This window comes from Physella acuta, unplaced genomic scaffold (genome assembly GCF_028476545.2).
Source record: "Physella acuta isolate Inbredline_101_S28 unplaced genomic scaffold, ASM2847654v3 ptg000167l, whole genome shotgun sequence".
Lineage (NCBI taxonomy): Eukaryota > Metazoa > Mollusca > Gastropoda > Physidae > Physella > Physella acuta.
The window spans coordinates 92,416-112,252 of NW_026731686.1; the positions used below are offsets into that span (position 1 = coordinate 92,416).

Here is a 19,837-nt window from a genome sequence, read left to right on the forward strand (position 1 = left end):
ATGACTGTTAACAAAATAGCTCTCTTTTTGGCTTCTATCCTCACGTTGTTAGCTTCTAGGTAAAAGCTTAACCTCTCTAGGTAATCTTGAATGATTTCATCATTCGCATCAAATTCTTTTATTTGGCCATACAGCGCCATAATTCTAGAAATAATTAGCTAATAAGCTCTAGCAAACCTCTTTTTTGCGTAAGTAGGTGCTCTTTCTAGTAGATGTTTATCCTTCGTCGCCAAATGACGTAGATTGTAATGACTGACGAGGAGCCGCGTTGGTTGTTAACAGTCTTTATTATGTACAGACGCCATCATGCAAAGAGAGAGAGAGGAGTGGCCAGAGACAACTATATATAGATAACAACATGTAAGGGACATCACTCAAGATAACAATATAAATATAATACTAATACAGAGAGTGAGTTCCCTTGACCTCACAATTAACTCAATCTATTACAGTTTCAAAAGAAAACAAAGCTATTTTTTAAAAGCAACAATAATAAAACTTTAATGAACAGTTTACACGATACAGAAATCCAATAAGAAACACAGTCTCTTCTGAACAGTTTAAAACACAAGCACTAGAACACAGTGGCAATCAGTTCCTATCCTAAAAAAAACTGATGTTGACTGACATGAGTGTAGACAATTATTATAGAAACATGCCGTCCCGGCCAGGCTTTGCACTGGCTTTTGTAAAAAAATATCTGTAAAGGACCGTGATTTGTATTTTATCAGCATGATATTCCTGGCGCTGCCCGGGTCTTGGGAATATATTTAATTCCCAATGAATGTATACATGCAAAAATAGTAAATATATTTAGCCCTAAAGCTAACTCCAAAACTAATACAAACGACAACAAACCATAACCACTGTATTAGGCAAACTGCGAGTTTACAAAAGCGTTTTTTAAAAATAGTTATAGATCTACCTGATTATAATAGTCTTGAAAAGTCGATGTAATCATACTATTTGTTTTTGAAAAATCTTTAAAAATATGGCAAGCGATAAAATTATAACTACATTTAAAAAAAACTTAAAGTTGTTTGGGAACCATCGACTACACTCATTTTTATATTTTTGTATTGAATATAAGCCGCTGAAAAGTTATTTAGAATTATTCTATCAATTCAAGTATTAAATAAACCGGGAGTGATCTCCCCTAAACTTTCTCGAATATTCTTATATAAAATAACAGGGGATGGGAACTCGGGCTATAGACATGATTTTTAATCCATTTTAAATACTTAAAGTTTTAAAAATAGAATAAAATCTCGTAGACAAATTAATTGCACACCAAGTCAACACGAAATAAATAAACCGGGAGTGATATCCCCTAAACTTTCTCGAATATTCTAATATAACACTACGTGGGATGGCAACTCGGAATATAGACATGATTTTTGTTTACTTAAACTTTTAAAAATAGAATAAAATCTAGTAGAAAAAAACATTGCGCACCAAGTGAACGCCAAAGCAAAAAGCGCATAATAGTGCGCAATATTATTAGTTCTTTATAAATTTATATGCGTTTTTCGAGAAATCGGAAATAGCGTAAATTAGTACTTCCGGTCAACGGAAATTACTCAAAAATTGATAGAAGGTAGAGAATTAGATCTTTTACTTACATGTGAAATTTCATTGATCTATCTGAAATAGTACTCAAGTTATAGGCTTTTGAAAAATTCAAAGTAGAAAAAGTACCACTTCCGGTTGTCGGAAATCGCTCAAAAGTTGATACGGATCTACGATTTTGATATAATACTTATATATGAAATTTCATCAACCTAGCTGTAACGGTACTCAAGTTATCGTGTTTACACACAGACAGACACACAGACACACAGACACACACACACAGACATACGGACAAGATTGCAAAATTATGTTTTTCCGTATCAGTGAGGTGTAAAACGTCGAGATTTGTAAAAATCTCGATTTTTTTTTTTGCACGATTACAATACTTTCTCTATACTACGTATATACGAGAAAGTAAAAAGCGCATAATAGTGCGCAATATTATTAGTACTTTTAAAATTTACATTAGTTTTTTGAGAAATCGGAAGTAGCGTAAATTACTACTTCCGATCAACGGAAATTACTCAAAAGTTAACAGAAGGTAGAGAATTAGATCTTTTACTTACATGTGAAATTTCATTTATCTATCTGAAATAGTACTCAAGTTATAGGCTTTTGAAAAATTCAAAGTAGAAAAAGTACCACTTCCGGTTGTCGGAAATCGCTCAAAAGTTGATACGGATCTACGATTTTGATATAATACTTATATATGAAATTTCATCAACCTAGCTGTAACGGTACTCAAGTTATCGTGTTTACACACAGACAGACACACAGACACACAGACACACACACAGACATACGGACAAGATTGCAAAATTATGTTTTTCCGTATCAGTGAGGTGTAAAACGTCGAGATTTGTAAAAATCTCGATTTTTTTTTGCACGATTACAATACTTTCTCTATACTACGTATATACGAGAAAGTAAAAAAAGACTGCCGTCAACCTCTCCTTAAAGTCAACCGGAATGACCAGGGAGAGTAAAACAAGAAGTTAGAACAATTTTATTCCATGATAAAATACACAATAGTGATCTATGGTGTATAGCCTAGTATTGTATATGTATTAAATAATATAACATCCCCAATCACCACAACACACAGACTCTACTAATACATATTAAAAATAAAAGTGTTTGCTAAATTACTATTATATTACTAGTATTTATTTGTTGGACTATTTCTAGCCTTAATAAAACCGGAAGTGATTTTGTGCTTATTACACAAATAGGCCTATTCAATTTTTGTTGAAAAATATGCTTTCTGGCAACCAAAAGTGGGAACCATTTGGAACCAGCATTTCATGCCTAATATCATCACCTTAAAACTCTTTATCGTTGTTCAAAGGTCCTTAAAACGACGTCAATTGCAAGAAAAACAAAAATAAAGTAGGTAATTAATAAACAAAATAATAAAATATATGTATATATTTACAGTAGCAACTTAGTGGATTTCAATATTGTAAGTATAATTTTGCCACATACGTACAATTTACGTACAATTCAGTTCACTTGAAATTTGTAATACTTTATTTTATTGGTTTAAACAAACATTTCAAAGCCATTACATCCTTAAAAATTAATGTAAATTATTTTCATATTGCAAAAAAGTAATAAAAATATTCTGAGTTGAAATAATAACAGTAAAGATAATGGTGATAAAATAGATCTAGAATACTAAACGAACGATATATATATATATATATATATATATATATATATATATATATATATATATATATAATCAATTACTAAAAATATAATTTTTAATAATGAAAAAAATCTTTAAGAATAATTAAGCATACAAAACACTATAGTAAACGATAGTAAACATTGTAAAATGTAATTTAGTTTTTTCTAAAAATCACATTAATTTTAAGCAATAAAGTATATAACAACATTAATATTTCTTTTAATATACAACAAGTACATAATGACGAGAACACATAAACCAGAAATACATTTTTCTTCAATAATGGTTTAAGCATAAATTGATGCCATCGTATTTACAAGATACATATGTAAAAAAGTTGTTTTGTTATAATATAGTTTTAAAAATCATCGGCATTTAAAAATAGATGCTCTATTTCCATTGCAAGTGTATACACACACACACACACACACACACATATATATATATATATATATATATATATATATATATATATATATATATATATATATATATATATATATATTATACGCAAGACCATCTGTCTGCATAAAAGCACGAACAGCTAACTTACCATACAACCAGATAGAAACAACATACACACAATTTACACGTGTGTTGCGGACGGAACACACGTGTACGTTGTGTGTATGTTGTTTCTATCTGGGTGTATGGTAACACCTGACAAGGTTCATTTTCTATTGCAGCAAAAGTTTCAATGTTGTAATCTGTTATTTAGTATTACACAGACACCATTTTGTTTGTTTACATTGTGTAGAGTCAGACCAGAGGCGTAGCGAGGGGGGGGGGGCGAAGGGGGACATATATCCCCTGGCGCCGACCTTAGGGGGGGCGCCAAATTGAAAGTTTGAGGGGGGGGGGTGCAAAAGAAAAGTTCGAGGGGGGGTGTAAATCGAAAGTTTGAAGGGCGGGGGGTGCAAATGAAAGAAAAGTTCGATGGGGGGGGGGTGCAAATCGAAAGTTTATCCCCGGGCGCCGGGAAGGGTGGCTACGCCTCTGAGTCAGACACAACAAGTATATATTTTTTGTCGACGCTGAGTGATACAAAAATACGAGTCACTCCCTCTTTCTCTCTCTCTCTCTCATTCTCTATACAACGATAAATATGTTAGGTTTAAGTGTGTTGTTTTGGATTCTGTGTTGCTACACTATGGTAAAAACATAGAATAGGTGTATCTGTTTCCATAAAAGGGTACACCTGGTTTTTTTATGTGTGTGTCTGTGCTGAGACAGAAACACATACTTTCGTGTTTCTCTCTAAAGAAAGAAACACGAAAGTATGTGTTTCTGTCTATAGACACAATTTATTTACTGTGTGTCGGTGCTGAGACAGAAACATATACTTTCGTCTTTCTTTCTTTAGAGAGAAACACGAAAGTATGTGTTTCTGTCTATAGACACACTTTGTTTACTGTGTGTCGGTGCTGAGACAGAAACACATACTTTCGTCTTTCTCCCTTTAGAGAGAAACGCGAAAGTATGAGTTTCTGTCTATAGACACAATTTATTTACTGTGTGTCTGTGCTGAAACAGAAACACATACTTTCGTCTTTCTCCCTTTAGAGAGAAACACGAAAGTATGTGTTTCTGTCTATAGACACAATTTATTTACTGTGTGTCTGTGCTGAGACAGAAACACATACTTTCGTCTTTCTCCCTTTAGAGAGAAACACGAAAGTATGTGTTTCTGTCTATAGACACACATTGTTTACTGTGTGTCGGTGTATAGACAGAAACACATACTTTCGCCTTTCTCCCCTCAGGGAGAAACACGAAAGTATGTGTTTCTGTCTTTACACTGACACACCAGTAAATAAAGTGTGTCTATCTAAACAAAGACACACACACCAGCTTACTTAACAGACAGACCGACAAACACACAACCAATGTATGTATGTGTTTTTTACTGGGCAAACACATACATACATTGGTTGTGTGTTTGTCGGTCTGACTGTTAAGTAAGCTGTATGCTATGCGCTTGCTTATGATTTTTATAACTTGACTGCGATTATTGATTGATAACAATCTCTAGATGGTCTGCATGGTGTGCTGAATGATTGATGTCGTCAGCCTATATGGCTTAACCGTAAAATTTGCGAATGAATGAAATTCCTTTACAGTAAGTGTGAACTGTTTGTGAACGTTCTGTGATTTGTCTATTGAATTGTAACGATGTATCTCAAGTTAGTTTTATCTGATAGTGATGCATATATTTCATTGTGTCTGTTAGTAGTTTGTAGCTTTGTTTGCTGCTAGTGGTAAGTCTCTGGAATTATAATTTAAGTGTTAAACTGTTGTAGAGATTGCAGGATTGATGTTAAGAATTACGTGTTTAATGAGTCTGTTTGGGTTATAATGTGTTTCTTATGGTTTATATATGTTTGTATTGTGTCTGTTAAGCCTTGATTCAGCTTGTAATGTGTCTGTTATGTATTTAATTTGTCGATCTGGTAAAGTTACAAAGTTTTTTTTAGTGTGTATGATGTTTAGTATATTGTGAGTTTGTTAAGTTTTATCATGCTCTGTGATGCTTCTGTGATGTAAAAAGTTGATATGAAGTGTCCTTTAATTTATCTTGATGCGTGCAGTGTGTGTGTGCTGTTTAGTATTATGGTGTGTTTGTTAAGCCTTATCTTAGCCTGTCATGCATGTGTAATGTTTTCCTTTGATCTGTAGTGTGTTTTCAGTTCACATGTGACATGTGAATTGTTTAGCTAAAGGAAATTTTGTCAAGTCTATTGTCACCCAGTCATGTCTTTGTTAGGTTTTGGGTTGATTCTCAAAGCTGGTTAAGTTAGTATAGTGCTTGTAGTATGTCTAGCATGGTGCTTGTAGTATGTCTAGCATGGTGCTTGTAGTATGTCTAGCATGGTGCTTGTATTATGTCTAGCATGGTTCTTGTAGTATGTCTAGCATGGTGCTTGTAGTATGTCTAGCATGGTGCTTGTGGTATGTCTAGCATGGTGCTTGTAGTATGTCTAGCATGGTGCTTGTAGTATGTCTAGCATGGTGCTTGTAGTATGTCTAGCATGGTGCTTGTAGTATGTCTAGCATGGTGCTTGTAGTATGTCTAGCATGGTGCTTGTAGTATGTCTAGCATGGTGCTTGTAGTATGTCTAGCATGGTGCTTGTGGTATGTCTAGCATGGTGCTTGTGGTATGTCTAGCATGGTGCTTGTAGTATGTCTAGCATGGTGCTTGTAGTATGTCTAGCATGGTGCTTGTAGTATGTCTAGCATGGTGCTTGTAGTATGTCTAGCATGGTGCTTGTAGTATGTCTAGCATGGTGCTTGTGGTATGTCTAGCATGGTGCTTGTGGTATGTCTAGCATGGTGCTTGTGGTATGTCTAGCATGGTGCTTGTGGTATGTCTAGCATGGTGCTTGTGGTATGTCTAGCATGGTGCTTGTGGTATGTCTAGCATGGTGCTTGTGGTATGTCTAGCATGGTGCTTGTGATATGTCTAGCATGGTGCTTGTAGTATGTCTAGCATGGTGCTTGTAGTATGTCTGTTGTTAAGCTTAAGGAGTGTGTGTTATGTCTAAAGTCATATTGCATGTAGTCATTCTGTTGTTAAGCTTAAGGAGTGTGAGTTAAGTCTTAAGTTAACCCGTAACGTCTATGTCAGGTTAAAGTTTGATCCGTGTTGTCTTCAAAGTCACCAAGCACATCCACCGTCCCCTCAAACGAAATAGAATTTTTTTTTTATTCCAAGCATCTCTTCGAGGGGCTCTGCCCCCCAAACCCGAATAAAATCAACCGCCCCCCCCCCCCCCACCCGAATGGAATGGAATTTATATATAAAATATATACTTTTAAGTGTCCGCACCCAACCCCGAAAATTTCTAGTGCCCCCCCCCCCTCCTGGAGAAAAAAGTCTGGAAGAAACACTGATAATCAGTTTCCACCCTCTTCCTTTCAAAAAATATATTGCCACCCCCCCCCCCCCCCCTCCTCCGTAGAAAAATGTCTGAATGGTACACTTGTCTGAGACGATCCGTTATGTCTCTTAAAGTTAACTCGCTGCATGTATTGTGTTGTAGAACATCCTCAAAGTATTTAGCAGAGTGACAGAGTGTGTATGACACATAACATCAATTATATGACTGCACAGAATGAACGTGATCTTAATGAAAATGGGTGAACAAAATATCATTTTTTCGAACTTGGATAACTCTCTAAAGCTTGAAATTGAAAGACATTGTCTAGTCAGCCATTACACAAAAATAACTGCTTCCGCTCAAGGCAAGTAGAGTAATCATAGGCATGCATTATACACTTAGGCATACTTTTACATTTCTTTCACGAAAGCTCTGAGAAGAACTGTCGCCAATTAGAGTTGTATTTGTCTAGATGACAAATAGCTCGATAGAAAGGTATTAAATAGTCAGATTTAGCTTTTTTTAAAAATAGCGTCAATTATACTCCGTAAAGATGTTCAACTTTCGGTGAATTGTTTTTTTTTTTTTTTTGCCTTTTGAGTGTTTTACTCAAAATGAATTCGGTTAAGGTGCACGTACGTTGGAGATGAGATTTTGCGTGATGCATTGGTTAACGTGCACTACTTTTTCATTTCCAGGTCATTTCTGCGCTGGGATATTGGAATTGCCGAGCATCATCAACCCTGCAAAACTTGTTTGTTGTCGGAAGTAAACAAGCCCGTATCCGGAAATAACTATCCTTATGACGTCACCAGACTCCAAATGAAAAACACCACCTAGTTTAAACAAAAAAATAATAAAATATATAATACAAAATGTATTATTATTATCATTATTATTATATAAGTGTAGGCAGTCAAATTTGTCTGACCACAGTGATAAAATTGAAAAAGAAACAATCAAGTACTTTAATATCAAATTCCCTTTCTCCCAATCATTCCTCTAAGCTTATTCTGTGTTCGGTAATTCTTTGATTATTTATTTCCTTATTTATTTTTATGTAAAGCACACATGCATATAAGCAAATGTTGCAGTGTGAATTTGCTTACACATACACATGTAGTGGGTTAACATTCTAGTGCTCGAAGCGTCTAGACTGGCTATTTATAGCTGGGTCAGTACTTGAATGCACTTCACCATAATTTAAAGCTACATCACTAACTATACAGGTTTTAGATATTCTCGGTGTAGTTTTCTCACCTGTATAACTTGTTTCCTCATCCATAGTGCACGCATCACAGCAAGTGTGAGCAGTCTTTAGTAAGCAACCAGTTTGAGCCGGGTTGTTGGGGCTTATTTTTTCCACATAGTGACCCCAGGTCTGGAAAAAAAAGGTTTAAAGTTTTGTATACACACTACTTTTATACACATTTTAGGAATTTTTTAAAGAGTATAAATTCTACTCAAGTTTCACAGGTAAAACTATCCTAACTGATCTTTTCATGATTAGAAATAAATGGTGTATCGATTGTAGGACTTTGTCAGAATAACAGCAATACAACTCTACTGCACATTAATAGTAACATTCAATTTCAGTACACATGTTTCTGAGACCTCGGCACATGAAGGGATAGTGTGGTCAGCTCTATACCCAGCCTTAACGTCAGTAAGATACCCATCAGAAATAGGTTCTAAGACGTTCGATTTATTTGATTCTGGGACTCGAACTCTAGACTTTTGGGTTGGCAATCGTATGATTGAATACATACCTGGTACTTAAAGTTCTTGCAAGGATGAGCCGACTCCGGCCGGAAGTGGATACTGCTGTAGACGTAGTAGAGCCCCGGGTGGATGATTCGGATGCCATCTTTTAAGATCTCCACCCCCCTCTCGTGTTCCACCAGGGGGTCCGCAGTGACGTTCTCGTTTTTAAACAAGACCACCACGCTTCCGTTTCCGAACTGGGGGACTAAAAATAAAAATTCAAGTTTAAAATTTAAATAGACATTTGTAAAAAAAACACGTTTTGTTTTCAAACCTCGAAACGTGACCATTATAAAAACACACAATTATAGCTATTAATCAAATTATGTTTAAAATTAATAGTATGGACATAACATGAACGATTTTTATTGAATTTTAATCACGGACTAAATTTGCCATTCTTAAAGATATTTTTTTCATTCTTATGGAACATTGGTTTTCAAAGTTTTCAAATGTAAACATATCTTGTTTAAAGTAGCTTTAGAATGTTTGCTGACAATCTAAACATTTGTTTTTGGATTACCTCTTTCCTGGTATGGCATTTCTGGGTATGGATTTTTTGGAGGGAAAAGTCTTTTGTGTGTTGATGCAGGGCTGAAGGAGAAGTCTGATACATTGAAGGACTGTAATGGCGCTGAAATAGTTTGAAGAAAATGTTGATGATGGTATTTAGTTAATGCAAGACTGTTGGTGGATAGTTAGTGTTAGAAATAAGACAGAGGAATGAACTGATATTTCAAAGTAGTGGGCAAAGAATACTTGCTTTATTTTAACTGTATTAAAATGTTTTTTATTTTATTAAAAAAGGTATGTGTAATGTAATCAAAGTTGAAGTTTACCTTTGTTAACATCCTGTCTTCTCATGCTCTAAAAAATAAACAAAAAAAACAGTGTCAAATTCAGAATGTGTGAATTGTTATCTGCAGTGGATTTATTTAACCTTCCGTGTTAGATTTCTCAGTTAGTTTCGGTTTTCGTGTGTTCAAATGTGTTTGCTTGGTTAAATGTAAAGTTGAGATAAGAGGCTAAAAATAAGTGGATTATCGTCTTCGCCACCAGGCCCCCTACTTCCTTGACCCCACCTACGACCAAATTCCTTCCGTAAAGTAGACAACGAATTAAGTTGGGATTGCCATAGTGTAATATCTTCGCTTAATGCTGCACATTTGGTTGGAGACTATTTAAAAACACATTATCCGTGAGTACTTACCATTTCTAAGAGCGCGGACATCTGCTCACTGTCGTAGGCACAGCACAGATCACTCCCTCCGTGGGCATCGCGTACCCTGACCAGCATGTCAAAGAGGGGGTCACTAGCGGATGTGTCGTAGGTTGTCTTGATGAGTTTGTTACAAGACACACAGGCGATGGGCTTGTCTTTGTCGTTGGTCTGTTGATTGACACAATGGTGAGTTTGGTCATAGAAGTATAAAGTGTTCTACTGATGGTGGTTGAGTGGTAGGGCTCATGATTGCTATCTCGAAAGTATCGAGTTCGGTTCTGAGGGATTCACATTGTAGGAAAACAAAAAACTGTGAAATATGTGTGAACAAGTGATGTTATTTTTTCTTAGATGTTGTTGTTTGTGTGTGTAGTTTCGTTTCCACCTTGCCTACGACGTGAAATGTGACAGGCGTGTGACGTTTTGTTATGTTTTTCGCAACCCCTTCTCGCAGCACCCAAATGTGAAAAAGGTGTATAACCACCTCTCGGTAGGTAATCTTACACGACTTAGGAATTCCGCCTTTAGGGCCGTGGACACCTCATTATGCACTGACATATCCAAATCATACAAAAGATCACAATCTGAATGCAGGTTGGAGATTACAACATTTTATTTCTTGATAAGTCATCGCGGCTCCAAGAATAACACAAAAATTAACATAACTCCAATGTCGCAGGTCCACATAATATATCACTCTGTATCTAAAAATCTACTAACACTGTTCTCTGCGTTCAATCATTCTCAGTGACAGCTCCCTGTCACAATCAATCAGATTCGTCTATGTGCCACTATAGCTTAGGATCGGTTCTATATCGATAGAGAGATGGTGATGGTTTTTATTCTCTCAAATCCGTGCATCCTCGTTGGAACAGGAAGGTTTACCAGACCTGAGCAAAACTAATTGCACACCAATATTAAACTTGTTAACCCACACACAGTTCAATACGTTTATTATATTCTTTAGACCTCAATTTGGTCTACAAATTGTTAACAACAGTGAAACAATAAATATGCAACATGGCCCGTCATTTTACATTTGACAAAACATCACTGGAATTACCAATACCAGTCAAAAGATAAAAATCATCACTTACATTGCAATACAGAATTAATCACCTTGGTTACATAACATTAAAAAAACATATATAAGTGTCAATAGTAAACCGGCATTTACACAACTCAAATTTACAAAGGTAAATGTCATTTCCTCAGGTCCTACACTACTTGCTGTGCTTTGGTAATCTCAGAATCACACGTGTAAATGTTACTCTTCCTAATCCTAATTTTATTTCTTGCACTGTCACGTAATCTCAGAATCACCTGTGTAAAAGTTATTATTACTAGTCCCAATTTTATTTCTTGCACTGCTACGTAATCCCAAAATCACATCTGAAAATGCTAATATCCCTAGTTCTGATTCCACTGATCAAACACGGTTTAAATCCTTCTATGAGTACTCAGCGGTACTCAAAACAATATAATTCAACACAGGAATATTTCCAACCTAGGAAACATGACATCGGCCTCTGGTACAACATCTGGCCACACTTATAACATCCAGTTAGGCCACTTCAAATAACAATAATGGCCACAGGAGCAAAGCATATATCTACATGAACAAGAAGTTCGGCCGCTGGTGTAAACACCACGCCAAAGGAACACAACATCAGCTGGGCCAATAATCCAGCCTTCGCGGCCAGTCCTAAAGCTGCCATCATAAGGCCTAGCCTGGTATCTAGCCCCAGCTATGCGTGTAAGAGTCCTGACCAAATCCACCATTCATGTTATATAGGCCATCCAATCACAAATTCCCATCATTTCAAACCATCTGCTTGACCCTAACGGACACAGGTAGTGGCCTTACGCATATAGATTAAGGAGACGGCCATTGGCCGGAGAGGACATTAAATTGAAACACAAAAGCATGCTCTCACCTCTGTGTTCCCTGTGGTCTTCCTCTTCATCGTTTTTCAGGCGGAGTCCCTTTTAGTGCTGTGTTCGGGAGTCTTCTTCTGTTCATGCAAAGGACATGACCCAGCCATCTCCATCTCCTCATTCGTACTTCTGAAACATTATTGTTTAAGCCTGTACTTCGTCGTATTTCCTTGTTCGGGACTTTGTCATCCCACTTTATTCTGAGGATACGTTGAAAGGATCTTGAGGGATCTTCTTTCAAAGCCTCGGCTCTCTGCTTTCTTGTTTAGTTTCCATGACTCTGCAGCATAGTGGAGTACAGAACGTACATTAGACTTGTAAATCCTTTTTTTTGGTTCTCTGTTGCAGTGAGGATGATTTCAAGATCTTAGCAAGTCTGTTGAAAGCCTGTTCTGCCATTGCTATTTTGGTGGTTATTTCTCTTCCTTGACCCCCTCGAATACCATTCTAGATTTCAGTTCTTGAAGAGAAATCCTAGAAACTTAACTACCCGACCGAATTTGAACAATCACAACACTGTCCATAAATCACGTAAAGAATCGTCAAAGTTATCTTCAATACACAGTCCTCAGAGTGTCTCCGATGAATCTCTCTAAAACAAGAAATCATTCCCTGAAACAGTCACACAAATCAGTGTATTCGAATACTTTTTATTGACACTCATATTTAATGACTACACACGATACACATCTGTACACGAAGTTTAAAATATACAATGTGACGTCACTTCTCGTGCGGCCGTGGTTACGCGAAGCCTTTCGTCACACTACTCCATTTCTAGAGGTGTATTGAACCTCTGCCCTATGCACCATTACTTCATAGAACATCTAAAACACAATATATGACGTTTAATACCGGTCTTGTTGATATTCACCCTACTCGCAGCGCCAAATGTGACCACATGATGTGATTATTTCTTTGATATTGTTGTTTGGGTGTATAGTCGCGATCCCATCCTGACGACGACGCCTAATATGACAGACGTATGTCGTTCTTTGTTATGTCTTGTGCGATCCCTTCTCGCAGCACCAAATGCGACAGAAGTGTGTAACCACCTCTTTGTAGGAATTTGTCCACAACTTAAGAATTCCAATTATACGCCGTGAACACATCATTTGGCACTGACATATCCAACTCATATAAAGAAAAACACTCTGACTTCATGATAGAGATTACAACACTTTATTTCTTGATAATCACTGTTCCAATGTTAACTTAAAAATCAACAGACCTCCAATGTAAGAGGTCTACACACTGTATCACTCTGTATATCAAGTTCTAATAATACTGTTCAGTACGTGTATTATTAATCTCTGTGATTGCTCCCTATCACAATCAATCTTTAAACAATCGAGCCAACCACATGTTTATTCGATACCATTATGTCTCCGTCCTCAAAACAGTTCGTTTTCTGTCTCTCAGCTTTTCTGCCTCCAATAATGTCATTCTTCGTATTGGTTAGTCCATATGTCTACTGCGTTGGTTACCCTACAACTTGTTTACATTAAAGTGTCACTTATTATAGACAAGTCAAGTTAAGAAACAACCTCTTGTTTGCGTCACATTTACATGATAGCTCTGTTCTGCTGTGGCCTTTACGTTGTCCTTGATGACAGACACCTACTAGGCTATTATCAATTGTGGCGTTAGTAACTTTCCGCTATTTACACATAATAGCTTGATTCGGTTTTGGCAATGACCTTGTCCTTGTTGACAACCAGATACCTTGTTTTTGTTAGTACACTAGTTACATAAGATAATGAAATGATCTATTATTGTCGATTACCTCATGACGTAGTTTTATTATCGTGAGAATCTCACTGGATTGTAGCAATATAAATGTACACATATAGGCTACTACTGTTGTTATATTGTTTTTTTTCCCAATACCCAAATTAAGCAGTCTAAAAGTGAAATATGTTTATCTTGTTTTGGAAATGTGTTGTGGGTTTTGTTTTTATTGTTTGGGGCCCAAAACAAATCACTGGTCCTAGTAAATAAATTGTAAAGGTTATGGGTAAAGACTCTTGATAATCATAGCATTGAGTGAAGTCTTTTCTGAATGAGAATGGAAATCCTATGAGGTTATTTAAGGTTGGGTAGCTACAACAGAAACCTAAGAGTGAACATGTGTATATCAGGTTCGCAATGGGGAAAAGATATTTGGAAAACTTCAGTTGTCAATGTAGTGCAAAGAGCTGTAATGAATATGATGAATACATTGTAAATCAAATTATTCCATAACCGAAATTCAGCTCAGAATTTATTTCCTGGTCTTAATCACAACCACTCAAACATTCAAACATTAATCATGTGATACTTGACAACCGGAAAGAAGCATAGGCCTAGCATCCCATCACCAGAGTAAAAAGCAACTTTTAGTTCCAGCCTACTTTAAACTAATTGTTTCTCTATACTTGTGATTAAACTTTAGACCAACAAACATTTTTTTCGATATTTTGTCAGAAAGCTCTGTTCACTTCCTGTTTTGTTATCTCTTTAGCGCATTCATTTCCTTTTACTTGTAGTCTCTATCTCTTTAGAGCATTCATTTCCTTTTACTTGTAGTCTCTATCTCTTTAGAGCATTCATTTCCTTTTACTTGTAGTCTCTATCTCTTTAGCGCATTCATTTCCTTTTACTTGTAGTCTCTATCTCTTTAGAGCATTCATTTCCTTTATCCTTGTACTTGTAGTCCCTTGTAATTAATTTTCAGCCATCTGTCGCCGTATGGCTTTAGTTCGAACAATGCTGTGTTATTCTATTTTTATCGTTATTACAGAGGCGTATACAGTGCGGGACAAACGTCATTTTATCCCATCCAGCTTAACAATACCCATATTAGGAGGTCTTTTTTTACCATTTAATGGAGCGTTTTTCCCCCCACAAATAATTATAAATAGAAAGGCATCAAAGCCTATTGAGCAACAGTATTAAACGTAAAAACCTCAACTTTTATAAATATTAAAAAAGCATTTCGTTTGTTTTCCCTCTTTAATTAGCCTAAAAGGAACTTCTTTATTTTCGGTATTTTTTTGGTTATTCCCCTTTTGGAGTTACAGATTTAGCCAATTATAATACAGGATTTATTTAAAACAGCAACACCTTCTGGGTATTTTCACCGGATCAGGACATTTGGATTAGGCAAACCCTCAGTGAGACAAAGACGTATATAATAACGTGTAGGATTGCAGAAAGACGGGATATAATAACATGTAGGATTGCAGACAAAGACGGGATATAATAACATGTAGAATTGCAGACAAAGACGGGATATAATAACATGTAGGATTGCAGACAAAGACGGGATATAATAACATGTAGGATTGCAAACAAAGACGGGATATAATAACATGTAGGATTGCAGACAAAGACGGGATATAATAACATGTAGAATTGCAGACAAAGATGGGATATAATAACATGCTGGATTGCAGTCATGAAGTATCACTTTCAGATATACTAGTCATTGTAAATGAATCCTGATCCGGTTACGCCTATACCTGACATGTTCCTATTGTTAAAATCTGCAGCAAGTTTTGGTACCTTTAGAAAAAAAATATCTCACGCTGCCACACAAGTATATGCTTACCTCTGAGGTGCTGTGAGACGTGAATAACACGATTCCAATCACAAGTACAGCAGTACACAGCAATATAGCGAACAGTGCTAATGCTAGCACTAGTCTGTAGAGAAATAAATAAAATGGCATTATAAATTTCTTTCTTCTTCTTCGTTCTTAATTCTATTGTTGGAAGAGATTCCCTCCAACACAATTCAGTTTTACGTGTCAACTTGTTATGCGCCGTATAGGCCGTTGACTCCGATTTTCGACTGCTTTTCTTTTTGGATTTGCTTCAATAGCTTTGTCCAACCAAGAATAAAATACAAGGCAACAGTTGTTTGATTTTGGAGTTGTCTCTCCTAGAAGAGTTGCTGTCCCCAGCTATCGAGCCTCATCTACCCGAGGGTTCGAACTCAAGACTTGTCCACCATTCGTGCGATTATCTCCGCCAAGAAGTTAAACCACCTCCCTCCCGGCCAACAAAAGAAAATTTAAAAACAAATGTAACCTGTACTTTTAGTTTTTAACCCTAAACCTTGCCCCAGAGGCGGATAATGAGTTGTTTTATGGCGCGCGTTTAAATATTCAAATGTGTAGACATTAGAAATAGGTCAAGCTTGCGAGCGTGATTTAAATTTAAATTGGGGTTTTCAAAAAGTGGCGGAACTTAACTTTTTGCATTAGTGGCGGGGTTTATCTGGCGAGATCCGAAATAATTTATTTAATTTATTTTTTAAATAAATGTACGTCATTTTCGTCAAAAGTTATTGTGTGATGTGTGATGTGTGTATGTTGTCTGGCCAATATTCATACTATTAATATGTCTATCCTTTTTTGGCGAACATATTCGGTTCTCCATACCGATCATACTACGGCTGTAGGTTATCATTTTCGAAGTGTCTACTCGGAATAAGATTTTTCGGCAAAAGATAGTTCTGCGCATGCGCAGTGACCTATGGCTAGGGTTAGGGCTAGAATGAGGGTTAGGGGTAGGATTAGGGATAGGGTTAGGGATAGGATTAGGGATAGGATTAGGGATAGGATTAGGGCTAGGGTTAGGGTTAGGGATAGGATTAGGGATAGGGTTAAGGATAGGATTAGGGTTGGTATTAGGGTTCTGCGGTTGTAAACACACGCATGCGCAGTACCATCGAAAACATCGCCGCTAAGTCGTAGTTTCTCTCCATTGCGCATGCGTATCGCATGCGTATCTTATTCCGACTAGAATCGGCCTATAATCTTTACAGCCTTCACATTGATTACAACAGCCATGTTGCTTATATTACACGTTGCAGTTGCTGAGTTACACAAGTAGGCTGAGAACTATCGGTCAATTTACTGATAATACTGACTGGTTCAGCGCTCCAATAATCACTAAAACATTCGACTCCTTTTCTGGTGACGTCAATGGTTATTTTTAAAGTTTAATTGCTTACGCGATATTGATTTATGTTATTTGATAATTTTTTTTTAATGTAAAGTCAGAGGATTGTCTGTTAACACACCATTAAATAAAGTAGGTTTACATACAGACTATCTGGAGACAAAGACGATATTGTTCGTATTGTTTAAAATATCAAATCTATTTTTAAATTTTCGTAGCTATAGAGGGGATAAAGATGCCATGGTGGTGGTGGTGTGGGGGAGTCATGTTTCAATAAGTCATTGTCGCAAAAAAAAAATATTACAATGTTTTACCGCTAACACAAGAACTGGTTTAAAAATTAAGATGTACAAGCAGCAGTGGCGTAGGCAGGGGAGGGGTTAGGGGGGTCATAACCCCTCCCCCCCCCCCCCCATAGACCCTCGGTATATATATATAAAAAGTATGAAGGGGGGTGCTAATCGAAAGTTTGTCCCCGGGTAAAAATTGGAACACCCCCCTCCCCCCCTTGAGACGATCCTGGCTACGCCATTGACAAGCACAGGGGTTAACTTGACACAGAGGCTTTGCTGACCATCCCTGAGCCCAGGGCGAACTATGAATGTTACCCCCCCCCCCCCCCAACCCACACTCCACCGCCATACAAACTCATACGACGTGACAACGAATAGCTGCCATCTTCCTACGTCTAGTGCGATTTTATCAACAAGCCGTGTATGACCTACTTAACTTTTAGGCTAGCAGGCTGCTACAGCTGAACTATACCACTGGCTGCAACGGGGCGGTGCTGTCTAATCTCGATGTACTGTGCACGAACACGCAAGCGCCGGCAGAGAAGGGAAAAAACCCACGCTTTCGTATTTCTATTATTAACGTCCTGGTCGATGGTTGGCGGTCAAAGAAAGAAACAGCGGTACATGGCCTACATTGAAGCCTCGTTATAAAATTTACTGTAAATGTTTGGCCGGAATTTACCATTGCCAACAGCGAATCATTTAGCGAATAGCCTAAAGTCAACTCTCATTCCTACATTTACCTCAACAGATAACTATTACATATATATATATATATATATATATATATATATATATATATATATATATATATATATATATATATATATACAGAGACAAGTTACTCACCTCTGGTAACATTTAACTGGTGTCTCTCTAGAGTGAACAAATGAGACCGAATCTCCAGAACCTCTAGCACTGACAATATCATATGTTATATCCAATGGTGATGATTTCTTGTGTAACCACATATTGTTGGTTTAAAGCGTATTTGTATCAATTCACCCTGTACTGAAATTATAGTGTACTATATACTGAATGATACAAATACAGTTATTGGTAATTAATTTGTCTGTAAATTAAACGAAAAATAGGTTATTTAGCTGAAATAATTACTCGCAAACCTCTCCCACTAGACCCAACTAGCCCTCGATGTGAAACTGGCCTGGCTTATATAGGCAATATGTTCCACACCACTAATAGGCTGCTAAGTTTGTTCTTGTGATTAACAGGCCTACAATATTCCTACCACTATTTAATTAAAATAAAACATTTTCGAAGTCAATATTTTTGTATACATAGACCCTAATCAATAACTAATAGATCTAGTACTTTGATTTCCATATAATGTTCTTCCGTATTCTCAAATCATTCTTTATTGATTGCTTTCTTACCTGTTTAATAAATTGCGATTGAAATAGCTTTGCAGATATTTTCCATATTTCCAACGTGAACTCAGAACGTTTCATTTTCATTATCTTAGCTGGCTGCTACCGCACAGCGATTATAGCCCGCCAACACAGTACACACACAAACCACAGCCTGCTTGTCGTTGGCTGAGCAAAATAGGAAAAAAAAAGAGACGGCTGCGCATGTGTCTCGTCCCGTTTATTTATAGGCCTACGTTGCGAGCAATGTTTCTTCCTAGCATCTCTACGTTAAAAGTCAAATAATTTTGCTTCAGTGAACGGCAGAGTTTCTTCCAGGCATCTCTTCCCCGAACGAAATGAAATTTATATAATTTATATAGAAAACATATTTTTAACAGTGTCCGCCCCCCCCCCCCGAAGAAAGTCTACCGCCTCCCCGAAAATTTTAAGTGCCCCCCGCCCCGGAGAAAAAAGTCTGGAAGAAACACTGCTACATAGTAACATTGTGTACAATGACAACCTCCATTTAGGCCGCTAATAGAGCGTAGTATCTCACTTAGAGTGCTATCTGAATTAATTTTGTCTTTGTTAGGTTAGCGTAGAGTTGTCTCAAGTAGGGGGCGGGGGTGCGGAACGCCCCAGGGCACACAATTTAGGGGGTGACACCTAGACAAAAAAAATTGCAATATATATATATATATATATATATATATATATATATATATATATATATATATATATATAAATTGCCAGTCCTTTTTTTTCTGTTTGGTGGGGAGGGGAGGGGGGTGACACCATGAGGTGTCGCACCGGTTGATACCCGAACTACTGGGTTAGCGTTGAATGTTGGAAAAATGCAGGGTCTGGACGAGGATTAGGATTAGTGTTATGTACAAATCAGGGCGAGGGTTTAACAATAAAGTCATTATAAATTTACTTAGAAAAGAATTAATCTTTAAAAAGGTTACTGTTTCAACTGTATTTTTATAGTTACACAGGGAAAATCTAGAGAAATAACCTTTACAACACATGTGTGTGCAACAATCTGTTTTGGTATCGTTTTAACAGGCTGCTAAGCCTTACAATAGTATTGCTGTTCACCATGTTCGCCGTATAAACTACAAACGAGAGGATGAAGACGGTATACGACAAATTCC

The 19,837-nt window shown here is 36.9% G+C and overlaps 1 protein-coding gene across 1 annotated transcript; it reads right to left on the reverse strand.

Moving 5' to 3' along the window:
* Positions 1–473: 473 nt before the first annotated feature.
* LOC131936086 (tumor necrosis factor ligand superfamily member 6) lies at positions 474–18,410 on the reverse strand. Its single transcript, XM_059292943.1, has 8 exons — positions 18,160–18,410; positions 15,661–15,754; positions 10,119–10,298; positions 9,748–9,775; positions 9,432–9,542; positions 8,914–9,113; positions 8,405–8,525; positions 474–7,980 (listed from the first exon to the last, which is right to left on the reverse strand). Exons 1-8 carry the CDS (start codon positions 18,279–18,281, stop codon positions 7,844–7,846), a joined length of 993 nt encoding a protein of 330 aa, XP_059148926.1. The 5' UTR covers positions 18,282–18,410; the 3' UTR covers positions 474–7,843.
* Positions 18,411–19,837: the final 1,427 nt, after the last annotated feature.